This window comes from Doryrhamphus excisus, linkage group LG4 (genome assembly GCF_037039965.1).
Source record: "Doryrhamphus excisus strain RoL-2023G ecotype Guam linkage group LG4, RoL_Dexc_Guam_v1.1, whole genome shotgun sequence".
Taxonomy (NCBI): domain Eukaryota; kingdom Metazoa; phylum Chordata; class Actinopteri; order Syngnathiformes; family Syngnathidae; genus Doryrhamphus; species Doryrhamphus excisus.
Genome location: NC_136360.1, coordinates 14,652,100 through 14,674,023, shown reverse-complemented (window position 1 = coordinate 14,674,023; position 21,924 = coordinate 14,652,100). Strand labels below are relative to the sequence as shown.

General features: G+C 39.1%; 2 protein-coding genes and 1 long non-coding RNA gene across 5 annotated transcripts; 2 read left to right on the top strand and 1 right to left on the bottom strand.

Annotated features, from left to right (window-relative positions):
• Window positions 1–50: 50 nt before the first annotated feature.
• On the bottom strand, window positions 51–21,235 carry LOC131129338 (sex comb on midleg-like protein 2). Of its 3 annotated transcripts, XM_058072779.2 has the most exons (15): window positions 21,116–21,235; window positions 18,562–18,617; window positions 18,405–18,461; window positions 17,953–18,023; window positions 15,469–15,703; window positions 14,767–14,855; window positions 14,452–14,695; window positions 13,375–13,643; window positions 13,209–13,308; window positions 12,940–13,143; window positions 12,699–12,866; window positions 11,834–11,962; window positions 4,299–4,493; window positions 4,090–4,238; window positions 51–2,540 (listed from the first exon to the last, which is right to left on the bottom strand). In XM_058072779.2, exons 2-15 carry the CDS (start codon window positions 18,581–18,583, stop codon window positions 2,415–2,417), a joined length of 2,058 nt encoding a protein of 685 aa, XP_057928762.2. In that variant the 5' UTR covers window positions 18,584–18,617; window positions 21,116–21,235; the 3' UTR covers window positions 51–2,414. The 3 variants fall into 3 exon arrangements, with proteins under 3 accessions (XP_057928762.2, XP_057928761.2, XP_078646387.1); XM_058072778.2 differs by having other exon boundaries at window positions 4,090–4,493; XM_078790261.1 differs by having other exon boundaries at window positions 4,090–4,493; window positions 18,562–18,621; window positions 21,116–21,234.
• On the top strand, window positions 2,351–9,916 carry LOC131129340 (uncharacterized). Its single transcript, XR_013627297.1, has 4 exons — window positions 2,351–5,181; window positions 5,260–5,372; window positions 9,289–9,305; window positions 9,886–9,916. It is a non-coding gene; the product is annotated as an uncharacterized LOC131129340 (long non-coding RNA).
• LOC144894384 (uncharacterized) lies at window positions 9,921–11,168 on the top strand. Its single transcript, XM_078790262.1, has one exon. It carries the CDS (start codon window positions 9,930–9,932, stop codon window positions 10,851–10,853), a length of 924 nt encoding a protein of 307 aa, XP_078646388.1. The 5' UTR covers window positions 9,921–9,929; the 3' UTR covers window positions 10,854–11,168.
• Window positions 21,236–21,924: the final 689 nt, after the last annotated feature.

Here is a 21,924-nt window from a genome sequence, read left to right as displayed (position 1 = left end):
TCAAAATGAAGAACAGAAAGGACAAAATGCAAATGATATTGAAAGCATTTTAAGATCTTTTTTAATGTTGTTTATTGAAGGCGACATAAAAAAACGCACATACGATTGTGTGTCCAAAAATGAACTATACCGCTTGCATATTTTGTAAAGCAACACTAAGAAATTTTATTTATTTCAAAATAAAGCTGCATCTCAGCTTTGTCACATAGCTGATAAAACATATTATTGCTTTCAACTTCACTCTGCTTTTTTTTCCCCTCCTAGTTTTGTTTATTATTTTCAAAATATTTCAGCTTTCTTTTTCTTTTTGGGACATTTTATTCCCACAACATTTTCCCCAACCTAATTGTTGTTCTGAAAATAATTGATTACAACTTAAAAGTGACATTCTATGCTAGTAAATGACATTTTTACCTCCACCAAGAGCAGCGCGGAGGTTATGTTTTTTCCAGTGTTTGTCTGTTTGAATTCAAAATAATTAGAAATGTTCAGGAATTGTCGGAAATAGGATATGGAAGAACTGATTAAATGTTGGGATCATCCTGGGATCCAGGTATTTTTTTTTATTATTGTTTTTATTTTCCAGGATCCAGGAATTTTTAAAATGATTCTTTAATACTGTGAGATATTTTTTCAGCCTTTTCAGAATTTTTTGTATATAACTCCACTCCAAAAATGGTCAGAGCACTTGGGTAAAAAAATAAAATAAAATAAAAATACAATTACATATTCCAACAGGTTCTACAAAATATCAACAACTGATTCCAGAAAATGTAGGATTATTATTTTGGTATGATTCATCAATGATCCATCCTTCTTGTCCTGCTTGTGGTTAGTCTTCTTATCTTTAATAAGCTTTGTACATTTTCTTTTCGTAATATCACGACTGTATTCCCACAATATTAGACATTTTTCTCTCAACCTAATTTTCCAAAAATTACAACTTTCATTTGTTACATTTGATTTGCTGCATTTAATATTTCAACTCCATGCTACTAAAATTACATTTTAATCATATTATTACCATTTTATTCTGGTAAAATTGTGAAGTTTTTTCTTGAAACAGCTTTATTCTCTTAATATTTTCCTTTATTCTCTTCAATTTTTTTTATTTTCCTCCTATTTCAACTTTCTTTTCATAATTCTGACTTTGTCATATCTTGACTTTCATTCTCTTAACTTTATGACTTTTTCTGCAATCAAATTTTGCAAAAATTACAACTTTGTTTGTTTGTTTGTTTCCCATAATATATTACAGCTTCAAGAAATATTAAAGAAAAACATTTTCAATGTTATGCTACTAAAATGACCTTATTTTTCCTTAAAATATTTCAACGTCATTCTCATTAGATTACCAAATTTTTCTCTTAATGTTTTGATTTTTTCATTGTTGCTGGGGTTTTTGTAAATGTTTTAAATTGTTTTTTAGAATGTCCCACGGACTGTACTTAAGACACTCCTGTTTTAGATACTAAAAATACTAAAGGGTGTATAATGTGCATAATGATGTCTTTATTTCAAGAATAACACCTATTCATTCACAACAAGCAAACAGAAAATGTTTTTAATTAAAATTCATGAATATCTTTTTAATTCAGTATTAAGATTTGTGATTTTTCAAAAATAATTTTCCATTTGAAGTAAAAGACAAAACAATCTTTTGACCAAATGCAGAAAGACTCATGTATTTATTTTTCATTTATTTCATTTTCAGTTTAGCTAAAAGGTTTCCAGGGCGATTTTTATTTCAAAAATAACTTTTTAACTTGAAAAAGTTTTTATTATTTAAAAACATTTCTTTTTTTCATAATTTTGAACTGGAATAAAAAAAGACAAATCTACCATCATTTCTATATTAATTTCAGATGGCATAAATACTAAGGGAGGTGTTTCCATATTTTGTAATATTTATTTCATGAAGCATAACACGATTACCTCAAGTATTTTCAAAGTAGCTTCGAGTTTAGCTAAATTTTCAATTTTAAGAGGTAGCATTGCTGACCTCTGCTGGTTAAAAGCGGTACTGACGCCTTTTTGCTCATCCCTGTTCTTCTAAATGCCAGCATGTGAAGGTAACGAAGGAAGGGAACGGAATGAGTACAGAGACATTCTTTTCAGGCAGGCAGGTGGGAGTCGCCCCACGTGAGGCAAACAGGAAGTGAAAGCGACCCCGTGTCTTTTCGGCCCCAACACCATTCCTCTGACACAGACAAGTCATCAGTCAGGCAAGTCATCAGAAGACTAGAAAAGAAGAAACAATCTCTGTCTTCGAGTCGGGTGAGGGGTAACGACTGTTGCTAAGTGATGTAAACACTACAGGGGGTGGGGTTGGGGGTGCGGGGTTCAGTGGGCCGCGGTCAAACGTCCAAACCCGTCGGGGCGGTGTGTTGCAAGGCATGTGATCTGTCTTCGTGTCACACTTTGCCCTGCTTGAGCCTGTCGATGTGGTGGCACAGCTTGAGGGCGGGGCCCAGCTTGAGGCCCATGTACTTCATCATCATGTCGCTACGCAGCAGAAGCAGCGCCTTGCCGTCTATTTCCTGCACACAAAAAACACACACAGGCTTAGCTAGAAGGCTAGACACTTTCCACCATATATTTTAGAGCTGTCAAATGATTGAAATGAACATTTTTCATCAGATTAATCATGGTTGTCTAATTAATTAATCATGATTAATCACCATGTCTCACAATGTTTAAAATATGCCAATTTTTACCATATATTTATTGAAAAAAAGACGTGGCTAGCATGCAGGCCACACAGCTAGGAGACCCGAGTTCGATTCCACCCTCGGCCATCTCTGTGTGGAGTTTGCATGTTCTCCCTGTGCGTGTGTGGGTTTGCTCCGGGTACTCCAGTTTCCTCCCACATTCCAAAAACATGCTAGGTTAATTGGCCACTCCAAATTGTCCATAGGGATGAATGTGAGTGTGAATGGTTGTTTGTCTATATGTGCCATGTGATTGGCTGGCCACCAGTCCAGGGTGTACCCCGCCTCTCGCCTGAGGACAGCTGGGATAGGCTCCAGCATAAGCGGTAGAAAATGAACGAAAGAACAATGAACAAATACATTAGAAAATAAAATATGTATTCTTCATTTTACTAACAATATATTCATTGTAGATGTCAATCATTTGAAAGAAACAAGACATTTCATAATGAAGATTTTTTTTTTTTTTAATCGTGTTGTTCTTTTTATTTTTTAATCTTGTTTTAGATAATAGCCAACAATAATTTACTCACTTTTTTTCCACAATGAACAAATACATCACAAAATAAAATATTTACTAATTTAGTTCATTTTGAGCTGTATTCTGGTTTTGGATGAGTTTCCATATTATGAAAAAACTGACAATTTTATTGTTGTAGATGCCAAAATCATCTTTTTAAAACATTACATTGATACATCGGTACATAATAATTTTTGTATTGTTTTTTTATTATGGTTTTAGATCATTTTTCATATTATGAAATAACAAAATTGCAAATATATTACATTTAATCTTCATTTAATTCATTTTTATTTGGGTTTTAGATGTAGATTTTTCCTTTTCCATACTCCATATTAATTACAATGAATAAAAAAACATTTTATGAATGGTATTTTTAAAAATGTTGTTTGTTTGTCTTTTTGACTTGAGATGAATTTCATGAAATATTACACTGGAATCTTTTTTCTCACACGAAACAATGGACACATAGATAATCAAACTGTCTCCGTCAGAAACCTGTAGTCCACATTAGAACGTTCTACTGTCATACTAATATCAGAACAGACTTTTTTCCACAGCTTTTGCTGGTCTGTGTCAAAGTGACAACAAGGAAGAGGTCAGAGTTCATATCCAAAAGTGTATCCCACAATGTCTACGTTCTGTTCTATTGAAAACAATGTTTTACCAAATATTTGCTGGCTAAAAAGTGTATAAAGGAGTTAACGTCTGCAAAACAAAACACTGCATTTGCCCATGTCTGTTCACATATACAGCAAAATATGCACAAAATACAGCAAGATACTGTAAGTATTACATGTTGTCATCAATGTACTTGTTTGTTACTGGTGCAGATGATATAGAAGTACGTATACTTACGTGTTTTCTGAACAACTCTGCATGTGGCGCCAAGGTGGCAGGGTCGGCATCCCTCACAAACCGCATCACCTCCTCGATGGACCAGTATGATGGGTTCTTCCCAGGTGTTGGCTGGGAGGAGGCGCTGTCGGGTCCAGTGGTGGAGCTGGCTGCAAAGGTGTGGAGGAAAGATTCAAGTCCAGAAGAGATGCGTTTCCTGAGAAACGTACCTTCAGCTCGTCTGAGCAGCTGCGCGGAGGCGGGATTGGACAACAGGCGACGGACGGGGGCCAGGCCGGTGGATGGGGGCCGGTACTCGGAACAGCTACGCAACATCTGAGGTGCTGGGGTCATGGAGTTGGACGCAGAGTCCATGTAGCGCTGCTCCTTTATGAGGACATTGTCTTGGTGGGGCAGTGTCTCGGCTAGAAGACACATTTTTTATATTAATATTATTTATACCATATATACACACACAGTTAATATTTTTAGTGATATGTAATATCAAAGATAACCCATGTGAAAAGTTGCATAGTAACTGAGACTGGGCTGTATGTACATTTGTTTTAAAATGATACGGCTGCCTACATAAACCCAAAATTAAGCACGCAATATCTGCAAAATTATTTCTCATGTCATTCTGTGGTTACCTTTTTCAAATATTTGATAACTTTGTATTCTGATAATTTATAGTGTATTGTAAGTCAGCCGTCAGCCATGACGATCTCTGTTTTGGTTCTCAAGTCACATGAGCACGTGTGGCTCCTTGTTGCTGTTTTGGTTGCCGGGGGAAGAGGCGGTAACTCGTCATCTCATTGGCTGCTCACTTCACTAAACTCGTCGTGTCATTGGCTGAAGTCACCGGTGGGCGGATGTCACGTCAGGCAGGCTGTGAGAGGGTGCTTCCGTTTCAGTGTGAATCATCATTACTGTCAGTCAGGGCACCAGCTCGTGCACGACAGTTGAGGCAATACTTGTGTTGACTTTAAGTCGTTTAAAAAAATGACATATTTCAACGAAAAGGAATAAGAAGATTAGTAAATGTTAAATGGACGAAGACTGACACGAAGTTTGTCACCGCCGACCGCTGTTGTTAGCTAGGAGCTAGCTTGTGTACGTACGTTTATTACAACGCATTCTGAACAACATGGCATGTTGGCCTTTTCTTATATTTTAATTACCCCATTGTAGGTCGGCGCGGGGGGTGTGCAGGGGACACTTGGACCAAAGAACCGAAGCTGGGCCGCCGGAACGAGCACCGATGGACTCTCCGCCGAGCGAGCACGGCACCGAGAAGCACGATCGTAAGTACGCAGGGTGACAAATCACTCATTGGAAACCCGCCTCTCTCTCTGAATGCCATTAAATGAACCTTTATTTGCTTAACTTATCGTATTACTTCCGTTTACGACTAGTAGCTCCGTCAAGAGCCATTGTTTTTGTTACGCTAGTGTAGTTTGTATTTCCACCTTTTGATTGGCAAGCAAACGCCTGTGAGGTCAAGGACATGCGGTTGGACTAGCGGAGTAGAACACCACCGCCACAGCCGCTGTGGTCAATCCGAGCCAAATGGCAGATAAATAATAATGTCACTGTAGTAGCATGTTATCACCTTGCAAGCACAGCTTAAGTAGTGCTTAGCACAGTGATTTTCAACCTTTTTTGAGCCACGGCACGTTTTTTTAGATTGGAAAAATCTTGTGGCACACCACTAACCAAAAATGTTACAAAATGTCACCACAACCTCACACGTGCATCAAAAAGTCTATCGGAGGAACAAGGTAGGTGTTGCCACACGGACCAATATTACATTGCTCTGCCAGTCTTTACGCCACAGACACTCGACAGTAGCTACGTTTTTACATGACAAGTTTTTCTCTTTCCGAATGACCTTTCGGGAAACAATGGTATCCATAGAAAGCAATATTCCAATCTCTTGTCTACATGCACTGTGAAAATCAACCAGAATAGTCAATAGGGCATGCGCAGTAAAACGTAAACATCAACATCACGTGATACCGACATCCCCGAGTTTTTCTTTCAATTGTTGGAATAACTCCGTATTGTCAGTTTTTCGTTTGTCCAGTCTTGAAATGTAGTTTGAATCAAAAACAAACTTTGCTTAGTCCAATGCCGATTGCTCGCCTCCATTTTTAAAACTGAAGAACATCTGAAGATGCATGTTACGTCATATCTGAGCATGCGCTGAAAGAACACATACGGGATAACTTCTGTTCCACAAATGGCGGTAATGCATACGAAAGCTTTCCGTTTGAGCGGGTACAAGATACCTCAATCAGATTGGTTAAAGGAATATTCCATGTTCAATTCTTTCCGTTTGAGCAAATAAACCAAATGCAATTGGAATATTTGGGTCCATGTATACTATTGACATAATATTTGCAAATGATGATTAATAAATGTTAATTATAAAAAGTGACATTGGATAATTCCTCACGGCACACCTGACGGTTTCTCAAGGTACACTAGTGTGCCGCAGCACAGTGGTTGAAAATCACTGGCTTAGCATGTTGTCTCAATTGTGACCAGAAAAGGCTAACCTGAACTCTTATGATCATGATAGATAAAATAAATGAATCACACATAAATAAACAAACTTGCTCATTTTATAGATAAATCGTAATAAAATGTACATGCATGTTTGTTTTTCTCCTGTCTCTACCAAACAGGCCGGTTAAGGGGGACCTATTATGCTTTATCCACTTTTCTAGTTTTTGGTTCAGACATCAATGATGTTATGGCTGTCATAATTTTGTTACATTCAGGTTTATTGATGGATTTATTGGTCATTGGTCAATTATTTTTTTTTTTCCAAATACAAATACTTTTCCGACCTCATCAAATACAAATACAGGCTGCATTTCACAGCCCTAGTAGTTAGAATGTTGTATTCTCGTGTTAAGCGATGCCAAAGTTTCCGATACTGAAGTATGTGCATTTGGAAGTGAGCCCGGAAAGAAATTTGGGATGGCTCACAATACGCTCAATTTCAAAAGGTGTGGTAAAACCATTCCTTTGTGATGTCACAGAGGGGTGGACTTCCTTGTATGGTTCATAGTTAGGAAGCTTTTTGGGCGTGTGGCCAGTCGTGACCAGGCGGGCTGTGGTTGGAATAAATTAAAACAGACCATTTTGACAAGAAGTACAAATCAAAGGAAATACAGCTGGAATAGGTGCAGATTTTGAAAAATCTAAAAAGGTTTCTGTACGCGATATTGTGTGTAGCTGCTCTACAGGAGTCCACAACTCATTACAAAGGGAATATACAACCATCCTGTCCAGTTTCCCTACTGCTGCTCAAGATGCAGTGAAGCCTTGTCCCGACAGCAATGCTGACTTAGGCGCGAGATTGGCAAAGTAAATATAAACAAAACGACACAAATTGGTACGTGTTAAAGGGGACCTATTATGCTTTACCACTTTTCTGACCTATATATATAGTTCCAATGTTGTATTCTTGTGTTAAACCATGCCTAAGCATCAGATAAAGAGGTTCGGCACTTGTAAGTGAGCCATGAGAGAAGGTTAGGATGGCTCTGCATGCTCTGTTTTACTGAATGCTTTTATAACACTGAGTTCTACTGATCCAGACTATATGGGCATGCCCAGACATGTCAGATACAGTGGAGGAGGACCGGGGGTGGTAATGGAAATCAATGGAAACACAAGAGGTGCAGAATCTGGAAGATCTCGAAAGCTTTCAGTGCGGGTTATTGAGTGTAGCGGCTCTATAGGAGTCTACAACTCAATATTGAGGCCCAAAATGAGCATAATAGGTCCACTTTAAGGAAAAATACCCTATGTTCATATTTATTTAACTGCAATTTTGTTTACAGATACTTGTGTGTTTTTTATGTAGGGTCTATTTTTTTGTTTTTGGTTATGATTTTCATTGAAGTGCAATTATTTGCTCAAAGATATTTAGAGTCCATTTTATTTTCATGGGCTTTCTTTTTTTGATGTATTATTGTTTATTTTCCAATAATGGAGGAAATTACGTGCTCTACATATTACGTGCACTACATAAGTGCTCTACATAAAACTCATATCCCGATATATTTAGGTTGAATATCTATATGCTATATGATATATATCTCGATATTTTTTTCCACAGAAGGAGTTTGGACAAAATTAAAGCCAAATGTGAGTGTCCCCTTGTTTTATTAAAATAAATACTTAACATGAGGATTTCTTTTATATTTTAAAGCTTCATACACATTTAAAAAAAATAGCATTTAAGAATAGTCACTATAACAAAGTGTGCCATTCTTTTCTAAATAAATATAGACAGGGTCAAATATAATATATGTTTTTAACAAAGCTTTAGCTATGCTCAAATCCAAGAAGAAAATATAAAGTGAGTTGAGTGCCTGTTTGAAGAGGACATTTTAAATGTTAACAAACTAAATAGTAGTATTTTTAAATAAACTTCTCCAGAAGACACAAGCATGTCCTTATTTTGTTGCGGGAATACCAACGTGTCGACTGCATCAGGCTAATTTCCTTGTACATTTGTGCTAGAGCTTGTTTATGCTAAATAATTGTGACTTCAAAACCTCGCTGGACATAGCGAGTACATCCTTTTCAGCAGGTTTTTATAGCGTTTTGTCCACTGCTGCAATGGGGACCATATAATTGTATTAGCAATGTTTCATGGGGAACGCAACAGGAGCGCGGCAGACATCGCACACATTCCTCATATTGGAGCTTATGCCAGGTTTTAAGGTGCTGAAAGTGCCTCCATATTACCAAATTACTGCATATTCCTTGCCGAGTTCTTCCACCGCAGACGTGCTAGCCTGTTAGCATCTACTGAGCCTCTGGGCTTCTGCTCCGCCCCTGCTCCCTCCTTTTTGCAGGCATGAGTGAGATACAGCTCAAATCCAGTCTATATTGATATCAACAATATGGTATTGTGCACAGTATATCATGGCGGTTCATTGATTTATTGATCCTGATAGGCCTACGAACCGCTAAGTGAAAATAAGATTGGTGTGTACACGAAATATTCACACACAATCTGGACATTTTCACTGTGCTGTACTCATTTGTGTTGCAATCACACCTATAATACTATATAGGCTGTAACACACGGACTACTATAAAGTGGACTTTCTGTAGTATTGTCACAACAAAACCATGAAGGGGTTGTGCTGACTGTATTTACATACATACAGTGTGCGTTTCTGTGTCTTTCAGTCAGCAAAGGAAGGCAGGTGAGTTCCAGATTAAGTTTTTTTTTTCTTCCTAAATCACGCACGTGATTGTGGGCAGACCTTCACTGCATTGCCACTGCACAAATTTGCATGATGCCATTCACTCCCACCAAACACGTATGAATGATTCATGGATGAAGTGTCTTCCATGACAGTCACCTGTTTGGCTATTACACTTGATTGTCGGCCGTGGTGGTGCTTATTATAGTGAACGTTAGCAGGTTAGTTTACCTAGCAACAGACCGTCAAGTTATTTCTACAGGCGATGTTAAACTGTATAAGTTTAATCCCAGCTGTCTTCGGGCGAGAGGCGGGGTACACCCTAGACTGGTGGCCAGCCAATCACAGGGCACATAACCTAGCATGTTTTTGGAATGTGGGAGGAAACCGGAGTACCCGGAGAAAACCCACGAATGCACAGGGAGAACATGCAAACTCCACACAGCTGGCCAAGGGTGGAATTCTCGGGTCTCCTAGCTGTGTCTAACCACTCGTCCGCCGTGCAGCCCATAATTTTGTATTGTTTTTTTGTGTGTTTGTGTGCCTAATTTGCAATTTTCCTTTTTGTCCATGTTGTTAGACTGCTCCTCAGACCAGACCAGGACACAAGCATCACCAGAGGCCATGCGAAATGATCACACGTATTGCCAGGCGCTCTGCACTTGCAGATTCAGGAAAAAGCGGAGATGCAGGACCTTTAGGGACATCATTGACAAGTTCATACGTGAAAGTAACGAGGCAGCTTTGTTCCACACGGGCATTTCAGTGGAAAACTTCCACATCCTGGTGGACACTCTGCAGCCGTATGACAACGATGCCTTCACTATGTGCGTGCAAGCTCAGGTTCTCATGACACTGATGATGTTTAAGTCCAACCGTCCTTTAGCCGAACTCAGCACTTTCTTCAAAACGTCCGAGTCGACAGCTAGCCAGATCATCTTATTTTGGATCGACTTCCTTGAGGTGGTTCTGCGGCCTGCTGTTCCGTGGCTTCCCAAAAAAGCCATTCAAGCGACAATGCCTGCCGAGTTTAAGAAGAACTTTCCAAATACTACATGCTTCCTGGGCTATAGTGAGAGCGTTCTGCATAAGCCCCGAAAACTGGACAGCCAAGCACGTTCACCCAGCACGGTGAAGTACCTCTTGGCTGTGGCCCCATGCGGTCTGATAACATTCATCTCCTCCGTCTACGCCGAGCGATGCGACGAGAAGGACATGACGGCCAACTCAGGAATACTAGACCTCTTAACACCAGGAGATGAGGTCATGACTCACGGAGGCTTGAGGATTAAGGACTTGCTGTTCGAGAGACATGTCAACTTGGTGGTGTCATCCTTGAGCAAAGATGGCGGGCGGCCAGCTGAGGAGAAGCCCCAGAACTCCGAACTAATTGCACACGTGGAAAGTCATGTGATCGAAGCCATTCAATATTTGAACACTTACAAAATACTTTCGCAGGGAGTTTCCACCACTTTGGCACCTCAAATCAACAAAATCCTCCGAATCTGTGCAGCTCTGACCAATTTGAGGGTTCAGCTTTTAAACTAATGTGGCTTTTTGTCAGAGGAATCCTATGTAAATATACACTATTTACATGGCTAATGACTACATTTTATTGACTTATGCCAGGGGTGTCCAAACCTTTTTCCATGGGGGGGGGGCCCACATCCTGAAAACTAAAACACTGCAACATTGCCACCTTGAAATTATGCATCCCAGCTCTGTGTCCCAGCTCTCATAAGGTATTTTTTCTTTAACACTAAACTACTAAAATGACATCATTTTCCTCATAATATTATCATAAGGTTATTGTTGTGAAACTGGCTTTTTTTCGTTAAATTACAGCTTTAAAAAAAAAAAAAACATTTTCCAGCTATTTGCTTTAAAAAAAAAAAAAAACATTTTCCAGCTATTTCACCGTCTTGTACATTTTCTTCTAACTTTATTCCCAATAATGTTTTGACCTCATTTTTCTCCAACAGAATTTTACAGTTTTATTCATTTTTTTATTTGTATTACAACTTTAAAAAGTCATTTTACTCTAATATTTCAACTTTATGCTACTAAAATGACATTTGTATTAATATCATGACTTGTAAAATCACAGCTTTTTCCTCATTACACGACAACTTTTGACTTATTCTTCTAAAACTGCAGATTTAAACATTTTTGCTGCTGCTGCTGCTGTTGTGTAGTATTCTTGTCAAATGCCACAGGCTGCAAATGACCCCTGGGCTGCACTTTGGACACTCCTGGTGTGGAAGTTGTTGATACAACACGAGGAAAGAGATGTTCTGAATTTCTGTGCACCTTAGCTTTCTTATATATGACACCGCTGCTTGCCTCTTTGACACACAATTGAATATGTATTTCATGTATTTAACATTTTGTACATTTGTATTAAGAATATTCTGGGAACACATGTTTGCACATGTTTCTCTTTTTAGATGATTGAGTATTAATAAATGGACCTGGACAGAACTGCGACACTGTCATTCCCACAGTGACGGATAATATAGAAAGTATACCTTCTGAAGGGTGGGCGTCGGTGCGTACATGTTTTGGAGACAGGGGCGCGGCGTAGGGCGGCGACACCCCGGCGAGGCTTCGTTTGCCAACCCGAGCCAGCGAAGGTGTGTCCGGCATCTCCTCTTTTACTAGAATACAACACCACAACTGTTTAGGTTATAACACACAACACTAGGAAATGAAATGAATTGCTCGTGCGTGACTTATTAGTCATGTTCATTCATTCATTTTCTACCACTTTTCCTCACGAGGGTCGCGGGGGTGCTGGAGCCTATCCCAGCTGTCTTCGGGCGAGAGGCGGGGTACACCCTGGACTGGTCGCCAACCAATCACAGGGCACATATAGACAAACAACCATTCACACTCAAATTCATACCTATAAACAATTTGGAGTTGCCAATTAACCTAGCATGTTTTTGGAATGTGGGAGGAAACCGGAGTACCCGGAGAAAACCGTGAGTGTGAATGGTTGTTTGTCTATATGTGCCCTGTGATTGGCTGGCCACCAGTCCAGGGTGTACCCCGCCTCTTGAATTCCTGCAGCTGTTGAATTCCGATGGAAAACCAACAAAGCTAAGGAGTGATGGTAGGAACACCGAGTGCAGATCAGATTGCAAGGTTTATAGAGTGTCTTTCTGTGTAAATATCCCATATTATCCCAAGTGCGGCCTATTTTGTATGTTTCTCATACTAATATTACAACTTTAGAAATCATTTTAAATGTATATATTATCTCAACATTATGCTACTAAAATGAAGTTGTTTTTATAAAATACCAGCCTTTTCTGCCGTGGGTCACACTTTGACACCCCTGTGTTATTTGGAGCTTTTACAGTGTGGGCAGATGAACGTGTTTGCATTTACCTGACTTGGTCCTGTCCCTGTCGTAGGCATTGTAGTGGCTGAAGGGCTGGCTGCTGAACAGGTTGTCGCACTGTAGGTGACGGCACATGGTCTCCAAAAAGCGCAGCACAAAGGCGATGCTGGACGCTGAGGGTAGTTTGACCACACGGACCCCGCCGTCTGTTCTCACTAGAAGATGTGAACTCCTGATCACTGAGCGTTTGATGGAAATGCGATGGAAGTACAGTGGTGATGATTATACCTCTTACCACCTCGCCGCCTCCAGACTGCGTGTGCAGAGCGCCGAGCAGGACTTTGGGCTGGTATGCGCAGTCCAAACAGGACTGGACCACCTGCTGCAGCACAGTGTTAACAGGCCCCGGGCCAAAGTGGTCTGGAAGGTGCTGCATTTGTTTCCGATCCAGGTGTGGGCCGCAGTTTCCGCGTTTGTTGACGTAGATGCACACTGGGGAAAGAAAAATCAAAGTGGGATGGGGGTGATGCCCAGACTGGTGCAGACTTGAAATGCACCTGTTGAGACGACAGATGGGAGGCTTGCTGGGCTTCCATGCGGAATCTCGATGGTGGGCCGGCTAGGATGTGACACCCTTTGGAGAACCTTAGGCTTTCTCTAAAGACAGAAAAAGTGTTCAGGATGATTCTACCACTAAACTAAAGCACAACAACATGGTCTCACCTTGCTTCCTGGTTTGGGGCCTCTCTTTTTGTGCGGCCGAGACACCAGCTGTGTGTTGTGGACTGTGCTGCCGTTTTGGGCTGCGGCGGCTTCGGCCACAGCTTTGAGGAGAGCTAGGGTCTCGCTCTTGGGCCGGCGACCCCGTACCCCCTTCCTGACAGGTAGCTGTGGTAGTGGGTTGGGGAGTCTGTAAGGAATCTGCAGGGAGCGCCGGCTGGGCTTGGAAGGTGACGACGAAGGCAGAACTTGCAGATTCTTGGGCAGCGTAACTGTAAAAGAATGTGAAACATATCGTGAACAAAGAGGCGCCATATTGGCTTTCTTATGGAGATTGGAAGCAGATCTTCCCTCAAACACAGTAATGTCAGGTGATATGTTGTGGAATGAATGAACACATGGTTCTTTTATTGTGATGCCCCACTCAACTTCCCACTCTTATTAGCTTGGCTTTATTTTTGTCAAATTAATATGTAAAATGAAGGGTTTGATATCTGCTGTTATTTTGACTGTTTTTTTTAATTGTCCAAGTATTTAAACCTTCTTTTCTTTACATTTTTTGTAATTATGATTTTATTCCAGGCGGCACGGCGGTCGAGTGGTTAGCGCGCAGACCTCGCAGCTAGGAGACCAGGGTTCAATTCCACCCTCGGCCATCTCTGTGTGGAGTTTGCATGTTCTCCCCGTGCATGCGTGGGTTTTCTCCGGGTACTCCGGTTTCCTCCCACATTCCAAAAACATGCTAGGTTAATTGGCCACTGCAAATTGTCCATAGGTATGAATGTGAGTGTGAATGGTTGTTTGTCTATATGTGCCCTGTGATTGGCTGGCCACCAGTCCAGCACCCCCATGACCCTCGTGAGGAAAAGCGGTAGAAAATGAATGAATGAATGATTTTATTCCCATAATATTGTAACTGTATTCTTCTAACTTTAACTTCTTTATCATAATTTTCAAAAAATTACAATTTTATATGATGATTCTGTTTGATTCTCACATAAGTTTAAAAAGGATAAAAACATATTTTATCTTTAATATTTCAACTTTAGTGCCGCCCCCAAGTGGTAAGGACACACTTACCACTGTTGCCGGGGGGCTGCAGGCTGTGCTTGGTGAGCGAGCACCAGCCCACAGGAAAGATGTCCCGTGAGTCGTACTTGCACCAATAGTCAAATGCGCCCCTCCAGCCGTCGAACATGATGAAGACTTCGTCGCCCTTCACCTCCCCGACGGTGGCGGGGCAGATGAGGTGAGGGTTCTTCTTGTCCACGGCCTCCAACTTCATGCCGGCTTTGAAGCTGTTCTGGGAGGGCCTGGGGGGCTCCTGAAAGGCAATGTGAGGTCATGGTGAGGTCATTGCAACGACTCTTGTGTGTGAGGAAATGAGAATAGAACCTTTTTGAAGGCTGTTCCTGGAGCCATCTCTGCTCCATTCAAGGTTCTCAGTAGGAACATGGGCCATGATGAGGCGTTCATGCGAAATCCTGGCAAAAAAAAACAAAAATACTTAATATTGGAAAACAAACTGACTCTTACTGACTAATACTCAACGCATAAGTACCAGGAAGTTCATCAGGACCAAATGTAGCAAGGTGCTGGAAAGAGCATGCGCCTCAAATCACGTGATGCCAGTGTAGTCCTATTTGTCTGCAGATCTTAGTGATACGATACACAAGCAGCATATCATGCACTGCCATGACTTCAAAGTATGCCTACACTTGTCACATCAAGCCAGGCAGACTGCCACTATTAAATTGAACTGCCACAGAGAAATTTGGTGCTCTCAATTTGCAAACGATAGCTTGACGAAGAAGTGCAAATAAAGGGTATGTTAAACACACAACATGAACTACCATATTCTACAGTATGTATGTAATCACAAGTAAGTGCACGCTTTAACTCTTAGTATGCTGAGTACTCCACAAGCAACTCCCGCAACTTCCTAACATAGGCTGAATCCCAGTTTTGTTTTTAAAAACACGAGCTCATGTCTCACATTTCAAAGCCCTGTAAAGCATAAACCTCATTTCTGCTGTGATGCAATAACCCCTAGAGCTAACGACACCTCATCCGGCTTCCAGGCACGGACCCTCTTACCCAGTGGAGGCTGCAGCATGTCTCCGTTCTTCTCGCACGTGCCGATGGGCTGGATGTCCGAGGAGTCGACCAGCCGCCAGAAGTCGTTGCTGTTGTCGCCGCCGTCCAGGCGGAGTCGCAGGCGAACCCCAGTCAGGCCCATGACGGTGGCGATGCACACTGAGGTGGAGTTGCGGGGGTCCCTGGCTTCCAGTTTCATGCACACCTTGAAGTCGTTGGATGGTGGCACTCGCGCCTGTGGTGAGAGTCATCGCACTGTCAACACCTCCTTTCTGTCTTAGCAGCAGTCGGCCATATTGATTTTCACATTTCTTGCTAATGAGGGCAAAACCTTTGGACCAAAGCATGATGGTAGGTAGGAGCCAAAATGTTTAAATTTCCCTTATGTGTACATTTTGTTTCCATGGATACACAACACATCCACAAATAAAAATACTTCATGTGGGCAAAAATTTGAACAACTTACTTACATATGTATACATAGTATTTCTAACTACTAACAGTCAACCTTCATGATTGATCACAGTAATCATGCATAATTAATTCACCAGTGTCACCAGACACTTCACGAGATAAGATGATACACGAGATTAAGTCTACGAGAACAAGATGGGATTTTGGCACTACTTTGAATTAGGGGTGCTTCGATTGATTGGCCACTAATGAGTATTGGCCCATTTTAATTACTAATTTTGTTAGTAATTACTGTACCTATTTTTGGACCTCCTGGCAGTTAAGGGACCTTTTCCCCGTTTTACGGAAACCCTGGTCAATAGCATGCGTATAGCATATATATTTATATATATGCTATACACGTATATATATATATATATATATATATATATATATATATATATATATATATATATATATATATATATATATATATATATATATATATATGCGCATAGCATCCATGTGATCGGTATTTGTATGTATGTGTCAGAAATGAGGCAAAAATGACCATCACTGTTTTCCAAAGTCAAAGCTGAAACTGTGACTGTATGTGGTTAAAACACAAAAGATACATAGTAGGTGTACTTTCGTGGATGAATCCCAACTATCCCTTTAATAATTGCACATTGCACATAGTACATACAAAGCTTGTCGCTTGTTTACGCTATGAAATCCATTCTTATTTTTTCCCAAATTCAGTTTTAGGTTTTTCCATTTACAATTTTATAGAATTACGTTTTTCGCATTTAAAACTTATTTTTACCAGCAAAGCTGGGTTACTTTTTATGTCTGTAAATTAAATGCAAAAAATCCTGCTATTTATTGATGCGGTACATCAGTGGAGAATTTAGTCCAGTAATTGAGAAACGGATATAGCCTTTTCTAATGGAGTGTCAGCCTCTGCACACATTGCAACTATATCTTCAACAAACAGTAATGCCTGTGCTGGTGATTAAGAAAGCAATACCAACTGCATATTTTATTATACTGCATATTATATTATTTTGTTTACACAGACACGGGGTAAACGGCACTCTTATTTTGAAGGACAAATACGAAAGCGTGTTCTTGTGTTCTGTTCAAAAATCAACTCAATTACCGTATTTTCTGGACTATAAGTCGCTCCGGAGCATAAGTTGCACAAGGCCAAAAATGCATAATTAGGTAGAAAAAACATGCATAAGTCGCACTGGAGTATTTGTCACATTTTTTGCTGGTAATTTATTTTACAAACTGCTTGACCAAAACAGACATTACGTCCTCCTGGAGGGCAAGTTCTAACAATAATAAAAAAAATAGAGAACAGGCTGAATAGGTGTAAGATATGCTAACACAATAGTTATTCAGCTACACAAAAAATAAACATGAACAGAAAAGGTGTCCAGTGTTTATGTAACATAAACAGTTTTTTCATTTATAAGTCGCTCTGGAGTATAAGTCGCAGGAACAACCAACCTTTGAAAAAAAGTGCGGCTTATAGTCCGAAAAATACGGTACTCAGAACCTGCACGTCGTCATCGGGCATTGTAAAATGTTCCTCACATTGAAGCCGTAAAACACAACATGGTAAATATATACTCATCCAACCTGCGGGACGCACACACAACCACACTGGCATGCTAAACTAAGCTAACCTGCCAGCTTCCATTCATGCACCTTGGTGCACCTTTTGGTGGGAGGGGACTGCCACGATTGAGCCACCCCCCGGGGAAATACTCCTTACACACAAACATTTCTAACTCCTCATGACAACATTCCTTCACTCATTCATTATGTCAATTTCCATGTGATTCTGCGTTAAATATTACATTTCATTTTTATTGGCCAATTCCGTGACTGCATCCGTAATTTGGTGAACGTGGAAATCATAGGATGCTATATATGGACAGACAAAGCGATGTGATCCGATGTCTCATGTTAGGCCAATGTGGGACATCCCTAGTCATGACGCGTCTTAAAACAAATGACAGTATTCATTTCAGCCCATCATCATAACCTTGGGTAACATTTGAAAAAGCCACATCATACCTGCCGAAAGCAACTGGGTGGCGCCGGTGCAGATGACGTTTCTTTAAGATATTCTTCCCAAGTGAAGGATTCTGAGGACAAGAAAAAAAACACAAGTGTACTTACAGATTCCAAATAATGATGTAAATGTTGTCACTTCATGCTTGCAAGCATCATGTCATTCACTCCTATTTTTGACCTAATATGATGACCTTGCCCAGTGAGGCGCTATAGTACCTTTCTTGAACTGATTTTTTTTTTTTTTGTGACGTTTAAGCCCTGTGGGTGTAGTTCATTTGCAACCTGCAGCAATTTAATTATCGGCCTGCTCCACATTCTACAAATATAACATATACAGTACAATACAATACAGTACAATAGTGGGTTTACTAACTTTACTTAATGAATCAACATTTTTTGCTTCATTTAAGACCCCCATGTGAAAAGTGGTGTTGTATACTGGGGTGGCTCACCTTTGGTTGCTTCTGGGTTTGTTCCTGCTGCTTTGTCCTTTCTGCCATCCCTTTGATCTAAGCAGCACAGAAAGACAACTTCGAAAATGATATTCTGTGTAGGCTTTCTATGTGGCCTCATTTCATGTTAGCTTAACCGTGTGAAGTGTATGTGTACCTTTGAGTGTTGTTTTTCCCATGGTGACACTTGGTGCTCAACTTGACAGCCCAGTCCTTTCTTTCACAAGCAAGCAGATCAAAAGAGCAATTTACTACTTTGTTGTTCAACTCGTAACACCATCAATGCTAGACTGCCCTTTACAATCCTGACTTTTAAAATTGCAATCACAACTTTAAAAAAAAAAATAAATCTTTTTTATATTGTATCTTAGTGAGTATTATATATATATATATATATATATATATATATATATATATATATACACACAATATAACAACAAATTTCATGGTTACTATGATACATTCATTCATTTTCTACACATATATATATATATATAAATATATATATATATACACACACACACACACATATATATACGTATATACAAATATATATACAAATATATATATATATATATATATACACACACACACACATATATATATATATATGCTATAATAACATTTTCATGGTTACTATGATACAATATTAAGAAAATATAACATAAAATAGGATTTTATTCTCCTAAAATGACAACCGTCATCATTGCCAAATGACAACGTGATTATTCAATATTGACTTCCCATCATATATTCATGTTCGTTGAGAACTTTTTGTCACGTAACCTTTCAACTTTATTCTCATTGATACGAGTTTACTCTCTCAAAATTAGGACTTCAAGTAAAATGACAAAATGTCCTCAGTATATTAAACAACTTTATTCAGCTCAAATTGAAAAACTATGCTTGCCATATGACTTTTTAAAAGTTGAATGACATACCACCATAACCATTTCAAACTATTTATGGAGTATTATCACTTTATTTTCATGAACGTACAACATTTTGAAGACGATATTGTTACTCTATTCACCTATATTCAGGTGAGACGACAACTCATTACTTTACTCTGTTTTTGTCCAAGTGGAACGCTCAGATTCAGACTTTATTCCTGCAACTTTATTCTCATGTTGTGATATTTTCACTCACATTTGTACAACTTTTACAACTGTTTTGGAACTTTCTCTTATGACATTCTATTATATTATAACTATTCTAGTCATATTAAAGTTTACTTAGGGGAAATAAATAACCTTTTTTCACATCCTAGTGTGCCTCCAGTCTCATAATATTGTCTCATGTTTATCCTCCTGAAACAGGGGTGTCCAAATTTAAACTTTCTTGTAATTTTTCTTCTAATAATTATATAACTTTATTTCCATTATATTTGGACTTAATTGTCATAACATTACTTTTTCTGCAAAAATGATAAAAAATAATATAAAATAATAAATAATATTTCTCATAATATTATGGCTATAAAAAGGTATTTCATATATCAACTTTAGCTACTAAAATTGCATTACTTTTCTTTTTATCATTAGATTACAACCTTTTTCTCTCAATATTTCAATCTTGTAAAATAACTAGCTGACGTGGACCGCAAATGACCCTCAGGACACATTTTGGACACCCCTAACGTAACCTTTTTTGGTGCAATATTAAACTTTAGCTTTGTTGTAAAATTGTGATTTTGTATTTTATCTTTCAATCATGATATAATTGTAGTTCGGAACGTGTTGGGAGACAAAACAGATCTGAACACTATTTTTAATACATCTTTCACAACTACTAAGAGCTTTTTCTAGTGATATTAAGACTTTATTCCCACGATACAACAACTTTATTATCATACAATTTTATTCTCACAATATTCACTGCATCTTGCCAATATTATGCCTCTTAATTTATGCAAATGTACACATTTCCTGTGTTTTTGCCATTCAATTTTGTTCAAACTTTGTCTCATCTTTTTTGCGAGTTCATTCAGTATTTCACCTATTTTTTTGGTGAATTTGGAACATTCTAAACTTTTTCTGAACTTTTTTCCTGTGATATTATGACTTCATGCTTGTACTATTACAACTTTGATATTTTATATTAAGTATTAGAACTTTATCCTTGTTGTTCCATTTTCATTTTCATTTTGTATTTCATTTTTATAGTTTGGAATGTGTTGGAAGTAAAGCAGATGGGGTATGACTGTGCAAATCCAATTGAACTGATTAGATTATTTGGTAATTACGAACTTTGCCATAAAAGATAATGACAATGTGTATCATAAAACAAGTAGGCTTGTTGACTTTAATAAACTCGTTGCTGGGAAAAAACAGTGACACCAACAGCTTAAAATGAAGACTATTATGTAGCGCAGTGGTAAAGGTTATGTAAGACACTATTATTATAAAGTCAGCTGGTGTTTGTGGGAAAGTGCTAACGTTGTGTTCACCTGCTGTCTAAAAAATAATAAAAGAATGTTGAATATTCGCCATCGGAAACCGGATGACGTGTAACATTACGCCATAATCTTCCAGGTAATAGCCGGCGCCCAGTGTTGACAAGTGAGCTGCTCTTGCTAACTAGAGCTGCTCTTGCTAACTAGGCTGGCTAGCTTTTATAGCTTCTCTATTATCGATCACAGTAGAGCCTATTTCTGCTTTCCCCGACTCGATATCATACTCGATATCGTTCAGTAACTACAACCAACTTACCGAGTGCCGCCTTTCCTGGGAAAGAATCCAAAAAATGTTTGTATTTTTTTCTAATCGTCAGTTGCCATCTTTTCCCTCGTCCAGTGTGGTTGTAATGTGTGCCAAAGATCGCATGCCGTTGCAAGTCAACGCAAGCTACAGAGCGGGACTGGGCGAACAGCGGATCGAGCCAATGAGCTGTGAGTGTATTCAATCGCACAGCCAATCACAATTTGTTGTGGCCTACAAATTCGGCACGCAAACAACGGAGACGAGTGGCACATCTATGCTTTTGTAGAATCTTTACCGCTTCGCTCGTCTCATACTCATAACAAATAATAGATCATATGCAATTTAATGAAGCGAAACTCCACATATTTTGTGGCATTTGTTCGTAGTCTTTAATTGAACAATTCCTGGCCTAAAATTTACAAGTGAATGAGGCATAGCATGTCTTTTGGAGTATTTTAAAGTTAAAAACAAGACACATTTATATTCGCGCTGCAGAGGACAACGGATGCGTTCAGTATCATAGTTTATTTGGGTATTTTTATTCATCTGTCACTCAGTGATGTCATCCATGTATACTCAGTCTAACTGGTGGTACTTATTATTAACCCTAAATGATTGCAAAAGACGCTCATTCTCAACCCTTTTAATGTGTTTTACGCAAACTGAAATAGCAGTGAAACGTACTTTTATTTCACGACATTAATGAGCTACTATTCTTTTCCGGCTGGCATAGGTCACATGTTTCTACTGCGAGACAGTGTGCTTGATAGATGTGGCATCCTTTTCTATCTTTAAATGTAAATTATATTGTGTGTGTG